Source organism: Myotis brandtii, unplaced genomic scaffold, assembly GCF_000412655.1.
Source record: "Myotis brandtii unplaced genomic scaffold, ASM41265v1 scaffold191, whole genome shotgun sequence".
NCBI classification, from domain to species: Eukaryota; Metazoa; Chordata; class Mammalia; order Chiroptera; family Vespertilionidae; genus Myotis; species Myotis brandtii.
The window spans coordinates 803,670-822,623 of NW_005357115.1; the positions used below are offsets into that span (position 1 = coordinate 803,670).

The window sequence follows — 18,954 nt, forward strand, 5'->3', positions numbered from 1 at the left end:
ACAGTCATCTGAGCAGCAAATCGGGCCTCCTGGGAAGGTGGCGGCCAGGAGCACAGCTGCCAGCTCTCCAAACGGGTTTTCACCACCACCCCACATCTAGGACACATGGAAAAACACACAGGCGCACAGGCCAATGCTGGTCGGTGTGGGGATTCGGGCCATGAATGAAACTGCTGAAACCTAAAAGTGTCTCCAACTGACACCAGCTACCGATGCTAGCAGATAAGCAGCTAGTCAAAAAGCCAATTCCCTAGTTAAAAGACTGAACTGCTTAAAGTGACTTTCTGAAAGGCCATTTTGAACTTACATAGTGGACCACTAACAGCAACATCACAGTGTTTGCTGGTATATTTTTAATAGGTTCTTAACCAAGGCCTAAGCTTATTTTTAATCCCATAATGATGAAATAATGTAATTAACACCAACAGCACTCACACTACAAGGGTAAAGTCCCTCCCCTGTCCAATCTGGAAGTAAAATAAGTGAAGTAAGTCCAGCTCAGGGTTCTTTGAAAATGTAACCCTCGAAATGAAATACTGATTTTTGATTCTACAAAGACGATGTTCACTGAAGCAACTAGCTATCTTCATGAGAAATGTGTAAGGCATGCTTATAACAGGGTCACAAATGAACTGCCTCTTCCACAAAAGTAAATTGTCATTTTTTTAAATATATTTTTTATTGATTTCAGAGAGGGAGAGGAGACAGAAACATCGATGATGAGAATCACTGACCAACCGGGAATCGAAATGTGACCTCCTAGTTCATAGGTCCACATGCAACCACTGAGCCACGCTGGCTGGGCCAAATTATTTGCCTTAACTAGGAAGATAAATCACTTGTCCTAAATTATTTTTTTTAATCCTCATCCAAGAATATTTTTCCATTGATTTTTAGAGATAGAAGGGGTAGTGAGAGAGAAACATCAATGTGAGATGCATTGTTTGGTTGCCTCCCGCACGCACCCTGAACCAGGGCCAAGGACCAAGCCCACAACCAAGGTATGTGCCCTTGACTGGAATTGAACTTGGGACCCTTCAGTCCTCAGGCCGATGCTCTATCCACTGAGCTAAATAAGCTAGGGCCTAAACTATTTTTGTAAAAACCCACCTTGTAACATAGATTACTAAAAAAAAATTGTATCATAGAAAATGTACTACACTGAAGTTATTTCAGTCAACAGTTTATCTTTAACCCCTTTTATTGCTTCTTGCTTAAAAATGTTCAGAATCTTCCAGCTGAAACCAGTGTGTTCTTGGAATCCTTTATAGAAGTAATCTTCTCTGGAGAAAGCACACTCCTTCCAACAATACTAAAAAATCCAATGGTTTAGATTTCACAGTCCTTTAGTTTAGGAAAGAGTAAGCTATGTGTCTTTAATTTCAGAAGAATTGTTATTATACAACAAACTTTTTATTTTTTTCATTCATAAAAACAGTCCACAGCATTCATAAAACAGGGTAGTCGAAGAAATAAAAAGAGACACTTTTCAAGTGGATTCTTTATGTTTAAGAACAGATGAGTTGGTAGCAATTTAATACAGATGGAAACAAATACAATCCATAGAAAAACAGGAGTTGAAAGGGGGAGGAAATACCAACCAAGATAAACTTAGAGTTTTCAGGCATGCAATTCAATATCTGAATTTTCTTCACTTAAAAACCAAAGTAGGTGCTTTAACAGGTGTCCTAAAAGAAAGCTACAAAAATATTGCAAATGTTAACCTTACATGTATCACACACAAAAAAATTAATAAATCCTGAGCTATACCCAGGCTAATCACAACAAGTTCTCCCTATCCAAAACAGACACAGAAAAATAACTTTTTACAAGCTTAGCTTAAAGGTACAATACCTTAGAGCTCTCACTTGGGTGTTTCCTGCTCATGCTCTTTTCAATATAAACAAATGTGATTTATGTAATGGAATACATACTTGAAGAATTCCTTAAAGAAAGAATCACAAGTTTCATTTTATATATACAACAAATTTTTAATTATGTACTGAAAATAAATTACAGGAAATAACTTTAAAATGCAACAGAGAACAAAGTCACAATAAACATTCCCATTGGATTCCCTTGGGGGGGTGAGATTGCAGTGCTCAAGGAAGATAAATATCACAAATATATCAAAAACTTCAAATAGTTTATGCATTCACACACCGACGTGAGCCACAAACATTCCTTCACAGGGACTGTACTTATTAGCCTACCACAGGACCAGATTTTGCCATAAACTACAAAACTTTTAATACAAAATTGTTATTTATATATTTATAATTCATATACATGCCCTATCTGTGAGTTTAGAAAATAAAAGCTACACACTGTACAGACACTCTTAACTCATAGCTGTAGGCAACATTTTTGGATGGAATTTCTCCCCCAATAAAATTAATGGCATATTTTATGTACATGAAGGCTAAACTGCATGACAGTTCAGATTCCCAGATATGCATCTCCTTTTAGGGCAGGTTTATAAATTTCAAAAGGCAAGACAAATGTACACCTCAGAATCACTTTCTTAGCTACAAGAGTTGTCATGTAATTTCTGTGAAGTTTCTGATACATGCATTTATGTAATACTGGTATTGAAGGCAGTAAAGCAATATATACTTTTAATGTAGTGGCTCAATAAAGGCTTCATTGTCATTCCAATCTGATTCTTTATACAGTGATTCATAGCTTCTCTAAAAACTAAAATTCAATGGGACACTGTGTTAGAAAGACTCTAAATAGATTTCTTAAAATATTTCCCTGAAATATCCTTTTACATAAAACAAATTTCACTAACATTAGCTTAAGTAAAAAGGAAAAGAAAGATTTAAAAACATGGCACAAATGTGCATGATAAACTAATGCTCCTCAGCCAATTTCCATGCCGTAGGAGCCATGAACAGAATGCTTAAAACCAACCAACAATTTTCACACTCTGTGGCAGCCATCTGTGAAGCCAGTTGTACTAAACTACTTCTACAGTTGATTGTAAACTTTGGTTTATTTGTATTTGAGTTCTCATTGTACAGCAAGCATGAACAAGAGGGAGAGTGGAGTCCATGAGGAGATGAACTGTCAGTCTGTCTTTAACCGGGCATGATGAGACACCTGGTCAGTCAGGCCTGCTTTGATAGAGTTTGTTACAGACTGCCTTATGTTTTCCTCCATCAAATTATCACCCAGGGGCTTCAATACCTGTGGTATGAGAAATGTGCAAAACAAATAAAAACATGAGGTAAAAAAGGAGTTACACATAAAAATAGATATAAAAATTCAATTCAAAGCAATGAGGAAAATAATCAGGAATGTGGAAAATAAAAAGATGCTTCTCCCAAAAAAAAGTTATGATGCTATAAATAATGCAGTTAGACATTTTTTAATGCAACAAAAATCACTTTCCTCTTATTCAAACCATTTACAATTCCTATGAGATGGATGTGCAATTCCATACCCTATTTGCAGCATCAAATCTGGTATGTACACAGCATTTATGCAGACCGGCCCAGACGGTCCTGCTTATTGTCCTACATGTATAAGTGTGAACACTTCAGATAGAGAAAAGAGTTTAAAATACTGTCTAATTTTTCTTCTTGTTATTGTTGGATGGCAGTCTCTGTCGCTGTGCTGATGAAAGAGCACGATGAACCATTCGGCGTCTAGTAACTTCAAACAGTTTGGAAAACACCTAAAACATGGAGTGATTTGTTAGGAGAATCACTGAGAGTGCCTGGAAGTTAGAGTTTAAGACTACAGGAATTTGAGACTTTGTAGGTTTCTCACCTTCCTGGGACTCCTCTGAAGCAACAGAAAAGAGAAATGCAAAATAAAATTTAGACGAGTTTTGTTGACACAGCACAGACCTTCTCTGACTAGTGATCCCCTTACCTCAACTACACTGAAAATAATTTCACCCACTTGAGATTCTTCCATTTAACTGTTTTGTAATAATGGCACCTCTAAAACCTTAAGAATCAATGCTGTATAGGAGATGACTGGTTTTCAAAAGAAGACATTGTACAATTATTGAAATTCTTGTTGCAGAACATTAGTAATGGTCCAAAATTTTAAAGTGGATAACACTTTTGTAAAAAGTGAAGTTGTAATAGCTTTTAATCCATCTTCTATTAGAAGGTATCAAAGGAATGTGAAGAGCCAGACTTTTAAGACAAAAATTTAAATTTAACAAATATCCAAACATAAGCTTCCAAATCGGACCTGAATAAAAATGAGCATTTCTCTAAAGAATAAATTCAAAATCCAAATTAATATAGTGGGTCACATTATAAAATAACATTATTACAAGAAAAGTCACCACCCAATCAACTTTCTTTAAAAAAATGGTTTACTTCTTCAGTCTTTGCATTTAAAGCCAAAACCAATGTGGACCTGCATATTCTACATCTTCAATTAAGCCCAATACTTCATCGGCCCAGAAATGATATCTGAAAATGCCCTATTTTACTGTCCATCAGTAATAACTGTAGCTTTCATTCTGGTCCTCGACATGATGCTAAAGTATTTCATGATGATCACTTTAATGACAACATCCTTAAATGCAATTTTCTGTACATAGGAAATTCTAACATACAGTTGGCCAATATATAACATGGCTTGCCTTAGTAGAAACATGTCAGGTCCGACTTTGATTTCTGGGTGAAGTAAAGATTATGATTAATAGTTGGTTCTCTGTAGTGCTTTGCTTTGTTCATCAGTATTTCCTTGATACAGAGGTCAAACAAAGGTTTTTTTGGTGTAAGAAATCACTATTGGATTGTTCCTTGTAGTATATCAGCAAATCACCACTATCTTCATGATCGACAACGAAGACCTGAATGCCACCTAATATTTTCCCTGGAATATATGCATGCATTGGTTCTTGCCAATATTAGTAAGAAACTTCTTTTGCTTTCCTAAAGTACTGAACTTCCAAACTTCTTTTCCTTACCTTCATAACTCTTTCACCGATTACATTTCTTCTTCTCAAAGAAAGAAATCCTTAAAGACTTGCCCTGCCCACTGTTTGGCAGTTAGGCCTATGATTAAGAATCTGTCCAAAGGATATTACGGATTTAAGCCAACCAAAGCACTCTGAGAGTACGACTTTAAAGAAAAAAAACTCTCTCCCATTCACACTTTATATTCAGATTATACATCCAAAAAAAACAGAAAAATCCTTTTGACATTTTGCATATAAAAGAAAAGTAGGTGCGCAAATATTGTGTGGGAGGAGGGGGAGTCACAGGGATGAGATTAGTCACTGAAAACGAAAAGACAGATACCAACCTGTTCCCATAGTGTTTCAGCAAGCTGATCAATCATTGTTCCAATTTCTCTGAACTCCCCAGAGTATTTAACATATGCCCAAGTACAAAGAGATGTCAGTGCCAAACCCATGACCAGGTTACACAAGACGGCTATAGAGTTTAGACCGATGAAGCCAGTCAGTCCTGAGATTATATACATAGCAAACATGACTGCAAACAGTGTGGCAGGTGTACGAGCAGCATAGAAGATATTTTTGCCATCGTTGTGCTTTATGAAATTTGCATAGGTTTCTTCGATTTCAGCTTCAAGCTGGTCCTGATAACGACGGCAGAAATCATCTCCACCCATTTTTTTAATTGAACGAAACTGTTTAATCGCCACTTCCTTGAGATCCAGATGTTTTCGTTCCAGATCTGAAGGTGCAATGTAAGGCTTGTCTCCACCACATACCTGTACAGACACAATTACAGTACGAAGGTTACATGCTAGAAATAATTCACACTTGAAAGTTCCCTACTCTTAGTGTTGTCTCAAAAAGTCAAACCACCTACATGGTTCAATTTTAAACTTCTTCATTATGTCTCACACATAACCATAACCTACTTATTTATAACCTATATGTTTAACTGACTCGGGCAAAATAAATTTTCCAAATATAACTAATACAAGTAAAGACAAAAATAATTACATTGAAATTTGAACTTGACTTCACTTGACCCACCAATACACCATAAGAGTACAAAAGACTACTGGCAAGGGAGTGGGAAAAAGATAATAAATTAAAAAGATACTTTAATGTTCAAATTAGCAAGCTTAGCATAGAAAATGCTAGTGGCCTTAAGCTAGTGTTAATTACATTAGAAGCTATTAATTAACAGCACTATGAATCATGTGTCATAAAATATTCCAGTATGGTTTGTGTAATAACTTACTACCCATCTCTTGCACTCTATGTGAATTGTTTTGTTAGTTTATTTCCAGCAGAATTAGATAACAGAGAATTAGGAAATGATATAAAATAACACTGTATAAAGAGTACAATTTACTTCAATTAGTTTACATAATAAAAATCTATCTCACTCTTTTAAAATTTTAGTTACAAATTTAAATTTAAATTTTAGTTACAAACCTGTTCCATATTTCTGCAATAAATCTCTCTTGCTCCTGCTACTGCAGCAAGATTATTAGCTTCAGCTGTTGCCTAAAACAATAAAATGTGCCAATTTTATACAAAAAAAACTGATGACTCTATAAATTCTGATCAACACAGTAAGTTATATACAATAAAGAAGTCTGAAAATGAACCAGAGAAAATATTACCAACTTCCGGTTTTCCTTTTCAATGAAACACTAGTATAAAGAATACAGTAACGCTCTTTCTAGCTTCTAATAGAACTGTCTGCCTAATTTTATTTTGCTTAGGTTTGTTAAAATGGGTTTATAGAAAATACCACATACTAGTATGCTCAGGAAATTATAGGCAATTAGACAGACACAAACCTAAAATGCATCAAGTCTCCAGATGTAAAGAATCAAGTATTACCCAATATGGTTCTCTCTCTCATAATCAATATTACACAAGGGATATTTTTAAATGCACAAAACTTCTTATTGGGTGATTTTTATGAGAAAATACTATTTAGTCCACCATAAAGTGGAGAAATTGCCTGAGGTAGCATTAGAAGTAACTCTAAATCATTAATACAAAAAGAAAATAAGACTTATTTCAAACAACATTCACTGTCAAAGATGCAGAGGAAAGGAGAAGTGTGGTCCAGAGGCCCATTTTAAGCTAGCTTCTGCAACAGAAATGTTCCTACACTTTCTGAGCAACTAAAGGGAAGGTATTGAGGATTCTTATTTCTGGTGACCTATCTGTGTGCAAGGTCTGCAATCTGTAGTTACCAAAAACTTCAGGACCCATGACAAGTACTGATTTAAATATCTGATATTTATATGCATGCAAAGAAGCACCACCCCATTTACAGCATTTACCAGTATCTCTAAAGCAAAGATTTTTTTTCTCTTTCACAAATACATACAAATACATACACACTACCTGAAGCATGGACTTTGGATGTGGAAGTTCCTCTCCTTGATAAATTTTAATGTAAGCCTAAAAATATAGAAGACCTGTTATATTGATAGGTTATGCAATTTAGCTCTACAATCCAAAAGAAAGAAAAATCATAATATAAATATAAAAACAATCCACACTAAAGTCTAGGAAAGCCTAGACTTTAAAAATCATCCAGTCTCATTCCAACAAAATTAACCCTATGCTCAACATTATTAAATATATTTTTTTAGTTGATTTCAGAGAGGAAGGGAGAGGGATAGAGAAATAGAAACATCAATGATAAGAGAAAATTACTGATCGGCTGCCTCCTGCACGCCCCCTACTGGGGATGTGCCCTTGGCCAGAATCGAACCTGGTAACTGAAAAGTCAGCAGACCAACGCTCTATCCACTGAGCCACACCAGCTAGGGCTCAACATTATTAAATGCCTATGTTGCTAAATAATATCCTAGAGAAATGTTTCTAAATATAATTCCAACGTGCATAAGTTATTTCTCATATTCCAAAGTTATATATAAAATGCCATCCACTTTATTAGAAGAAACACATAATTCTCCACTACCAATGTTTCAACTAAATATGTTAGAAAACATTATAATTCAGTATTTTACTTTGACCAGCTTAAATTCTCTCTCAGTTTAAGAAAAAAGAATTATGTACTTGTGGTTTAAGAGTAAGAAGGCAAGATGAGAGTTTTTAGTAAGTCCATGTAGGAATCTTTCATCTCAACTTTCTATTGACTAAATTAAGTCATAACTAAACAAAGATAGTATGTGTAAAATGACCAAAAATATACTCTTAGTTAACTGTGTTTTCCCTTCCACTTATCCATAACCACTATGAATAAATAAAGGTCTTGCTTTGTCTATCAAGTTATAAAATTTTGAAAAGAACAGAGGAAAAAAATACTACAAATAATTTACTTGCACTCAGAAACCAGTTCTGAAACTTTCAGCGGCTCTTATCAAGTCCTCAGAACTCTGAGAGAAGGCTTTTGTAAGCGCTCAAGATGGAGAATTATGCTCCCAATCCCTATTGTCATTCACAAATGACAGTGGCATTACAATACAGTGAATGGTTCTTCTCTCCATATCAGAGCTGGAGAACAAGTAGGATAGTTCTATAAACAAAATCACTGTCCAGAAGATACAAGGTGTCTGCTAGAATGTTAAATAACCTTAAATGATGATATACCAAATTCAAGGCAGATATTATACTTTTGCTTTAAAATAAATTTCTTATACATATGTCAGCTACATTTCTAGCTTAAGCAAAGTCATTTAATGTGAGAGTTTTCCTACCTTAAAATATTCTACAAGATCCCTGCAAGTGACTTTAGATCCACTTATCTCTTTTTCCACCAAATTCTCAGGGGCAAGCAGCAATGGCACCAGATTTCGAAGCTCTCGTTTAAAGTCTTCATCAATGTCTAGTGGACGTGAAATCAGTCAATATATTAGTCCAGAAAAGCTAAGAACTACCCATTGGTAAGAGCTCATAAAGTTCTATTTCATGAAATAAGAGTTCACAGTATCTATTACTTAAGTATATTAACTTTAAACTCATCCAAACATGTCATATCCTAGAAAAAAAAATAGCACCCCCAACACTTCCCCTCACACCCCAAGAATTCTTTCAGTCAAATAATAAAGTGTGGACTACACAAACAAATCCCACATTAAGTATTAACTAAACCAGTGGTCGGCAAACTGCGGCTCGCGAGCCACATGCGGCTCTTTGGCCCCTTGAGTGTGGCTCTTCCTAAGCCTTAGGAGTACCCTAATTAAGTTAATAACAATGTACCTACCTATATAGTTTAAGTTTTAAAAATTTGGCTCTCAAAAGAAATTTCAATCGTTGTACTGTTGATATTTGGCTCTGTTGACTAATGAGTTTGCCGACCACTGAACTCAACTATCCCTTTCAGAAGGCAAATAATTCAAAAATTTGTATTAATTGTTAAGATTTTTCCCAGCCATACTGTAAAAGTTTCATCAATCTTTAAGCCTTTTTCCATCATTTTCAAAATAATCCAAAAATAAACATAATGAAGTTATACTACCACCCCTGAAAAGGAGAGACTTAAATCTGGTTGCATCAATAGAATACACTGGTAAAGCTTTATAGCAGAAAGCAACTAGATGAAATACTGAAATGTTCTCAGCCTTCAAAACTTTTAGGACATCAGTGCTGAGCAAGAGACCACATTATAAAATGTTAATCAGTATGATAGCTGTTTGCAAAAAAAACCAATGGAAAACTAGAAAGACCACACAGAGCATTATAATCACATCATTAACAATGCATCAAAATATCCTCCAGTATCAAACACAAAATTTAAGGAATCGTGTATTTTTAAAAACTTTCAGTCCCTAAAAAAGAAGTTCTGATTTTAGCAAGAATGGGAATTCCCACCTTTCAATCTCCCATCAAAACTAGGATTAGTTGCAACTTTAAGACCAGGATGTGGTAAAAGGAAGCAACCAAGATTTGAGAAACAATTGTGAATGTGCTTCCTTACATTCTGTAGCTCTTCATGCTGATTTTGCTTTACCTGAGGGCAGAAGGAGACAGAATGAAGGTGCAAATAGGAGCAAAAAACTTTTTAAAGAAAACACACACATACTCAATGCATGCACACTTAACTCAGATGCTATTCCAGATAGGTGTTTGACAACATAAAATTTTACTAAAGATCCACTTCTGACCACTTTGGTAAGACCCCACTTTGTCTTAAACCAGAAAAGATTGTTTTTTCCCCCCTATGTTAGCTGCCAAGGACATAAAAAAAATAAAAAAATAATAATTAATCATAATATCTAACACCAGAATAACAAATCATGGTTGAGATTTATAAACCAGGTAATAAATTAAGAATCTGCCTTTAAAGTACTTACAATGGCAAAGAGAAAAACAAAGTATTAATCTGCCTACAAATAAAAGGGTCAAATAATAGCTAAAGTGAACTGCTCCAGCACAGTCCAAAAACCTTAGAAATTTGTTAGGATTTCAGCTCTTAGTCCCAATGATTATTTACGATTAATGCTAGTTATCAATGTTTGGGGAAGAGAGATTGCTCTGTATTTCCTGGAAGAAAATCTTAACTTTAGATTTTTAATAAATACTTATCCCAATATAACTTCTCAAAAATCATTCTAAAAATCATACCAAAATACACCATTCATAATCAACAAAACCTGGAAATTACCTAAATCACTATCAAAAGTAGAACTGAAAAATCATTGTTTATTCATACAATGGAATACTGCAGAGCAATGAGAATAAATGAATAAGCTACATGCAACAGTATGGATTAATCTCAGAAACATAATAATGGACAAAAGAAGCTATTCACAAATACATAGTGTATATGATTCCCTTCGTAAAAAGTATAAAAACAAAGCCAGTTAGAGGTCAGGATACTAGTAGAGGGTTTGTGGCTGGGGGAAGGGTGGGTGTCAGTGGATGGAGGTGGGTGATTCAGGATGCCAATAACATGGTGGCTATGTTTAATCTGTACAAATTCATCAAGCTGCACACTGATGATTTTAAGCACTTTTCTATGTTACTTCAGTAAGACACTAAAAATCCTTCTTGGCTTTGAAGTACATAATTCTGAGTTTAGGTAGTATGCCTCATGTGCTGTGTGTTAACTTCTGAACAAACCAGAGAAAATTCTTAATGACTAAAATGATCTCCAACAGTAGGGTCTAAAAACAAAAATGCCTTTCAAATAATCCAAGATTGAGGAGCTGGTTTTAATCTCATTTTAGAAATAAGACAACTATATTGTACCCAAAGTTTATTAATGCGGTTGAGAAACTAAATGTGTCATCACATAGGCAAAGAAAATTGTATTAATCAAAACAGAACCCTCTCCCTTATGAATAAAGGGACCTTTATGTATCTTTTGTGTATGTGAGTGGATGGGTAGTATCTGACATAAGGGTTTCCCAAATAATGCCACGGAGAGTACCTTTAGGAATAAAGGATCATGTTGGCGAGGTTATTTTCCAGGAATGCCTTGGTGTGGCATCTGCATGGGCCAGGAGACTGGATGTTTCGGTTGTAGTCCAGTTATCAATAATTAGTTGAAGTGATCAAAAGCAAGTCACTTTTCTGGGTTCTAGTTTTGTACTTTTTTTTTTTTTTAAAGAAGACTGAACTAGATGATATTTAAGATCCCTTTCTAGCTCCATATGCTGTCATTCTATGAGACAGTATTCCTTGGAGAGATGGCCTCACATCATCTGTGCTCAGTGCATGCACATTACATTATCCAGTCTATTCCAAATGATCAGAAGATCAGCTGGGCCAGAGAGGAACATGCATGCAATCTAAGTAGGTAAGTAAGTCATTGTCCTCTTTTCACCAATTATGTGTGGAGTCATCTGGGCTAATTGGGATACTCAATTTATTCCAAGGATACCTAGAGATTGGTAGTCTAAGCAGCAGTCCAGGCAGCCCACTCCTTCACCTCGCTTGGCACTTACACTCTCCTAAGTGGAGCTTACCTGCAATCTCTTTTCAAGGAATTGTTTTCCACCTTCCAAACCATATGAATGTTCATAAGGGTAACTCCAATCTCGAATCAAAAACATTAATGTCTATACACAGGGGGAAAAAGAAATCATTTTTGCAAAATTTTACCCAAAAAGCCACTATTTTAACAATTGAAGCCAAATAAGGTCCTAAACCAGTGATGGCGAACCTTTTGAGCTCGGTGTGTTAGCATTTTGAAAAACCCTAACTTAACTCTGGTGCCGTGTCACATATAGAAATTTTTTGATATTTGCAACCATAGTAAAACAAAGACTTACATTTTTTATATTTATTTTATATATTTAAATGCCATTTAACAAAGAAAAATCAACCAAAAAAATGAGTTCGCATGTCACAGGTTCGCCATCACTGCCCTAAACAATCCTTATAAAAAAATTGTAGTATTAAATAGTTTAATACTGCTCATAGTTATATCAAGGGCCTACCTAAACTAACACTCCCAGACCATATACCACCAAGCAATTGCCTCCATTTGAGAACTTCGCTATGTTTAAAGAGCCACCACAAGCAATAATGCAGGTTTTTTAAAATTAACTCCCCACCCAAAATGTGACAACCAAAAATGTCTCCAGACACTGGCAAATATCCCGTTAGTGGTAAAAATACCCCAACTCAGAAAAAAATGAAACAGGACCAATAGAGTGTATTTCACCCATATGCACAAAATGAGCCTATAACGTGCCCAAGTATTTCATAAAAGTGATCACTTGAGCCAGACAAGACTGAGGCAGAATTGTTTTTAATAAATCTCTGTCATGAAAGGGCTCCACAGAAGCAAGCAAAGCAGATACTTCTAAAATAACTCCACCCAGATTAATTCTGACAATATTCTGTACCTATCATTTAAAAAACATGGGGATAAAAGAGCAGAAGGGGGGAGAAATATAAATAATTCTCTATGAAACCAAAATAAAAAACAGGATTAACCTCAACTTGCAATACACCACACCAAAGAAGCCTATACTATTTTGTAGTAGTTTATCATGTTAAAAGAAATTTAAGTGACTGTCTTAAGTTTTAGAATTAAATAACATCTAATTAAGAATCTATAGTCATTTGTTCTATTTCCCACTAGTATTTGGTTAGCCTACAATAAGGTGGTGATAACATTAACATAAATTAATATCAATTCTGCTGAATCTATTGCTAAAAATGAGTTTGTTGTAATGACCTGTTTTCAGTTACAAAATAAGATGACTTGATAGCTGTCCATAGGTAACTTTTAAAAAATGATAAAATATTTATTTACCTGAAATGGTTTCTGGTAGATTTCTTCCATTGCAAGCCTGCCATACTCTGTAAATAACTATTAAATTAAGTTATTTTAAATAATGCCTCCAAAGAGATTGAACGAAGACATCTGTAAAACTGTTTTACAACAAACCACTAGATGTCAGATATCATTTGAAAGCCAAGCATTTAATTTTCTAACAGACTGGGTGGGTATATATTAAAATTTAATTAATAAAAAGTTTAATGAATAAGAAGTCATACATCAGTTTAAAATCATGCAGTATTAAATCTTCTTACAATGTTATAAGCTTTTAGGGGTAAAGTCACAATAAAGTAGGAATTTTTCAATACGTGGACATACATTAAGTCTTACGTACTTGCAAGTGCTGAAGATCATCTTCTTGAATATTCTGAGACAAATTATATACCTATTAAAACAAAATTGTTTTTACTGGTATTTTATTTTGAATACCCAGCTGTGTATAGCTTTACTTATGGAAATAAAGGCTACTTTATACCTCAGTACAAATTAATCACTTAGCCACTATCTTAATCCGTGGCACATGAAAAGGATATTCTCTTTTTTCCTAATTGTCAGGATAAAACATTCAGAGGAAAACAGTGGTAGTAAACTATAAAAATCATGAATACATGCATATGGGGCCTAAAAAGTGGCAGACTTTTAAAAAGGTATATTAAGTAGTAAGTTTCTATTTTCCTTCTCAAGGTTACTTTAATGTTATTAAACAGTTTTTTTTAAGTAAAGATTATTTCCAAAATTATTTTTTCTAAGTCAATGAATGTGAGGGGCATAGTTTTACAAAGATAAATTCCTCCCTGATACTAGTACAATCATAGTATATAGCTGATAGTTACTCGGTGGGTTTCTCAACTACCATCGATTCAAATATGGTTCTCTTTTTACATAAGTAAACTCATCGGACTAAATAATTTAACATGAAAATTTCAACAGCCTGTGCTAACTGAAAAAAAAAAATTAATAACAGTAGGTGGCACTCTCGCCCTTTCTGAAATGTTTAGGAAGCTTTCATAGACCAGAGCTGATGACGGAAGGTCTAAGTACTCTCAAGGAAGGAAAATTGGAGAAAAGATCCACTAGGTCCAGTCCTTCTGGCTCAGGTCTTCATAAGGTGACCTAGGCCACCACAGGAGAAAAATGGATGTCCACAGACGTCACTCTGCTAAGAAATAACGTTGTCTAAGAAAATAGGGTTGCTTCAAAGACAGAACAATTTGTTCTAACAGCAAATGAGTGATAATCTAGCTGAATCACTTGGAAGTCAAGAATATAAAAAGCCAATATAGGTCAGCAAAATTAAAATAATATTCTCAGCTGACTAACTCCAAACAGATTACTTAAAAAAGTAACTAATGACTGAAGTAATTAAACTCTAGATTTAAACTTAAAACCAAGAAAATAAATAAATAAACAAACAAACTTAAAACCAAAAGCATGACCAACCTATTTTTACCACACGGGCCTTAGCTTTTAGATAAGAGGTCCAGATCCTTGTCTGAGCCAGGTTGCAGATAGCAATGAGAGACAGGATTTGTTCATTTAGATCATTAGTACTTAACATACTGTGTTGCACTTAATAGATGCTCAATAATTATTTGTTGAAAGTATAAATGAAAGGAGGATCAATTTGTCATTGATCTATCAGCCAGACAGCTTATGTAAGAAGGTGAGAAATCTAGCCTCAAAGACCAGGAGGAAAGCAATAATAAAATATAACTTTAACCTTCCTGGTTATTAATAGCTTACAAAGCACTTTCTTATGCATTACCTCATTTAGATCTCATATCTGACTGCACACAACCACCACATGTGAGATAGGCAAGATGGGTAAAATACTCATTTCATAGGTAAGAAAGTGGATGAGTGACCATAAATGATTATCCAAAACCAAGCCTTCTACTACCATAAAATTGAATAAACAAACAAGAGAAAACCATGGTACAAGTTTTAGGACAGAGAACTCCACCCCACATTATATTTTAAGGCAGTGGTTCTCAACCTTGGCTGCACATTAGAATCATCTGGGAATCTTTTTAAAATCCTGATTTCTGGGCCTCATCCTCCGGAAATTCTGTTTCTTTATTATGGGGTGGGGCCACAAACCTAGTAACAAAGAAACAGAATTTCCGGAGGATGAGGCCCAGAAATCAGGATTTTAAAAAGATTCCCAAGTGATTCTAATGTGCAGCCAAGGTTGAGAACCACTGTTTTAAAGCAAGCCACAATGCCAGCTAATCTGAAGGGCTATACTGTGATAATATAAACACAAAGATGTGGCTTCTGCTTTCCTAAAGGGATTAGCAGTTCTGACACCTTGCAAGATTAGAGAAAAAGAGGGTGAACAAAATAGACAAAGGAGACTGAGGATCCCCAATAGTATCATTTAGTTGATAGTGACAGATATCCCAAGCCCTATAATAAACAGAAGCCAGGCTGAAAAGTACTCCTCTTTTATCTCATAATATCCAAAACTTCCTTCCACTCAGACAGCTAGATACTTCAAATTGAGGAAGAATGGAAATGGGAACTTTAAGACTGGTCATATGTTCCAGATATTACTGGAAAGCAAAACAAAAATTCCAGGAGACTGTGACAGCATCACCTATAACCTACCACTGAGAAGAAACATTTCTTATGTCAGGAGTACATATCTGGCAGCCATATGACTGAATCCAACTAAGGATAACAAGCAATAATAACTTTTCCTTTAAAAAAAAAAGGCATTAGATACTATGAAGAAAAACCAAAGGAATTGGCTATTTATTGGTTTATTACTTTCTTGGCAAGCACTCAAAGTATACAATTTTATACTGTGAGCCAGAACAGCAAACATTAAATGTAAATAGCTCTAACTTTAACCCTTTTTTCTCCGATCAAAAGGCATTTTGAGGAAGAGGAAAGGTATTAGGCTGATCTGAACCAATCATACCACAGCATCTCGTGTCTCACCTGGACTGAGCTAGTCATAGTGCTCAGAGCAAACACTGTTGCACAGTCTTTGATTGTTGACTGGCTATCGAAGGCACCCTGAGTATCCATTAGCAGCACAGCCACCTAGAAATTTCAAAGTTTAAAATACTAAGTAAAATATTCACCAATAGTGACTAAAAAAAATCTATCTATCTATCTATCTATCTATCTATATATATATATATAAAAGCCTAAGTGACCGTTATGACCCAACGACCAGAATGACCAGAACAACCAGCCAACCACTCACTATGACACGTGCTGACCACCAGGGGGCAGACGCTCACACTCAATGCAGGAGCTGCCCCCTGGTGATCAGTGTGCTCCCACAAGGGGAGCGCCACTCAGCCAGAAGCTTGGCTCACAGCTGGTGAGCGCAGCTGCGGTGGCAGGAGCCTCTCCCAACTCAGCGGCAGCACTACCGAGCAGTGGTAGTAGGCACAGCGGGCCGGGATGAGTGCGAGCAGCATGGTGCCCGGCTTGGGTTCCTCCCTAGCCGCCAGCCACTTGGTGCATTGCTACATCCTCCAAGGAGTCCCGGATTGCGAGGGGGCGCAGGCCAGGCAGAGGGACCCCCTTTCCCCCACCTCCACCCCCTGCCTGTGCACAAATCCATGCATCAGGCCTCTAGTCAAATATAAAATAACTAGAGCTAAAATCAGAAAATGTAGATAAATGCTAAAATCAGTAATTAGGACAAGAAAAGTACTCTAAGTTAACTATCTCACAGATTTTGACATAATCCATATAAAGGGTGGGGCAAAAGTAGGTTTGCAGTTGACAGTACACAAAACAGAGTTTATTCTTTTATTATTATTTATTAATTCTTATATTACCTTCCATATGAACAGCTGTAAACCTATTTTTGCCCAACACTGTAAGTTAAAGTTATCAGACATTAATAGTTCTGTATTGTTTTAACTTTTAATACTAGAAAATAGCTCAAAAAAAGAATACGGGAGAAAACACAGTAAGTATAAATATTTTACTTTTGTTCCATCAGGTCTGTCAATCACAAACACTTCATTCCAGACTTGTATGCCTGTTGTTTCTCTTTCACAACCACCTCGCCATGTAAAGCCAGTCAATGGTTCGTTGTTTCCACCAATCCAATTTTGATGATCCTGTTAAAGTCAAGCATAAACGTAAATTAAACACAAAAATTAAGAACTAGAAATATAAAAATCACCCACTCTTTATTTTACAGATGAGGAAGGTAAATCCAGTGAAATTAAAATACACTGGAACATTACACAAGCAGTTACAAAAGCAGTCCCAAATCTCATCTGAGCGGGTCCATCAAATATGGTCTCTCTCACACCTAAACCCTCTCTAATCTGCTCACATTTTCACTCTCTATGCTTCTAGATAAGTGGAGTCACAACACTTTTCCCCATTTTGGAAAGTTTTCTTATCCTATATAATAAAAGCCTAATATGCTAAGTGTCGACCATTCAACCAGTTGGTATGACACATACTGACCACCAGTGGGCAGACGCTCCGACCGGTAGATTAGTTTGCTGCTGGGGTCCAGCTGATAGGGACTGGACAAGACAGGCTAGACACGCCCTGGAGCCCTCCCTCGGTCCCTTCTTGGCCCAGATCATGCACCAGTGGGGTCCCTTGGCCTGGCCTGCGCCCTCTCGCATTAAGGATCCCCTTGGGGGGTGTCGGAGAGCTGGTTTCGGCCCAATCGCCACAGGCCAGGCTGAGGGAGCCCACCAGTGCATGAATCTGTGCACTGGAACTCTAGTGTTTAATAATCATAAAAAATAGCTACCATCTATTTTGACATCAAAGTTCCAGACAGAATGACTGTCAAAAACAGTATATATCTCTTAGAATAACATATACAATGTTTTCACACTAGCTTAATGTTCTCTTTAAAAAAATATGGACTTTAAAAATAACCACAAGACTTGCTTGGAACCTGATTGAAACAATCCAACTGTAAAAGTCTCTTTCAAATCCTAAAAAAAATCTGAACCCAGAGTGGGTATTATATTAGATGGTATTAAATCAGAACAAAGTTGATTCTTTGCTATGATAATGGTATTATGGTTATGTTATTAATAATAATATTAACAGAGTCCTTTTGTTAAATATGCATGTATTTATAGTGAAAGGCTATATCTGCCATTTGCTTAAAAATGTTACAGCAAAAACAAAAAAGAATTGCCTAGCCAGCATGGCTCAGTGGTTGAACATTGACCTATGAACCAGAAGGTCATGGTTCGATTCCTAGTAAGGGCACATTTAAAAAAAAAAAAGAACAAGTGTAACAAACAAAACAGTTGCAAACATAAGAGATATTAATCCAATTATATCAATAATCACTTTAGATATGCATGATCTAAAATAAAGCAATTAAAAAACAGAAACTGTCACTATGGATAAAAAAGACCCAACTATTCATTGTCTACAAAAAACATACACAGTTTAAATATAAAGACAAAGGTAGGTTAAAAGTAAGGAAGTTATACCATGCAACCACTAATCAAACAGAAGCTAGAGTAGCTGTACTAATTTCAGACAGAGCTGACTTCAGAACAAGGAAATTATCAGCATAAAGAGTGGTATCTACACTAATAAAAGACAAAGATGCTAATTGACCATACCTTCACTACACTCATCAGCCGATCAGAAGAGTATGCAAATTAACCCAACAAAGATGGCTGTTAAATTTGCATACTGCAGGCAGATCTCGCTGCGCTGCCCAGCCCAGGGCGGGCGGCAGCGAGATCCCAAGCCACTGCCCCCACCCTCCCCCCGCCCCAGCGCGGGATCTGGGCCTGCCGTGTGCAGC

At 35.9% G+C, this 18,954-nt stretch overlaps 1 protein-coding gene across 3 annotated transcripts in view; it reads right to left on the bottom strand.

The window, feature by feature from the left end:
• Nucleotides 1-1,486: 1,486 nt before the first annotated feature.
• ATL2 (atlastin GTPase 2) overlaps nucleotides 1,487-18,954 on the bottom strand; it is a 31,353-nt gene continuing 13,885 nt past the window's right edge. Inside the window, exons 3-15 of one of the 3 annotated variants that reach the window (XM_014538423.1) lie at nucleotides 17,138-17,272; nucleotides 16,128-16,232; nucleotides 13,516-13,566; nucleotides 13,155-13,211; nucleotides 11,857-11,949; nucleotides 9,758-9,896; nucleotides 8,644-8,771; nucleotides 7,322-7,378; nucleotides 6,392-6,463; nucleotides 5,281-5,712; nucleotides 3,778-3,792; nucleotides 3,449-3,682; nucleotides 3,103-3,192 (exon numbers count right to left, since the gene is read on the bottom strand). In XM_014538423.1, coding sequence (XP_014393909.1) covers nucleotides 3,575-3,682; nucleotides 3,778-3,792; nucleotides 5,281-5,712; nucleotides 6,392-6,463; nucleotides 7,322-7,378; nucleotides 8,644-8,771; nucleotides 9,758-9,896; nucleotides 11,857-11,949; nucleotides 13,155-13,211; nucleotides 13,516-13,566; nucleotides 16,128-16,232; nucleotides 17,138-17,272 — 1,392 coding nt within the window. In that variant the 3' untranslated portion in view covers nucleotides 3,103-3,192; nucleotides 3,449-3,574. Of the gene's footprint in view, nucleotides 3,683-3,777; nucleotides 3,793-5,280; nucleotides 5,713-6,391; nucleotides 6,464-7,321; nucleotides 7,379-8,643; nucleotides 8,772-9,757; nucleotides 9,897-11,856; nucleotides 11,950-13,154; nucleotides 13,212-13,515; nucleotides 13,567-16,127; nucleotides 16,233-17,137; nucleotides 17,273-18,954 lie in introns of all 3 variants that reach the window. The other 2 variants (XM_014538424.1, XM_014538425.1) reach the window with 2 other exon arrangements.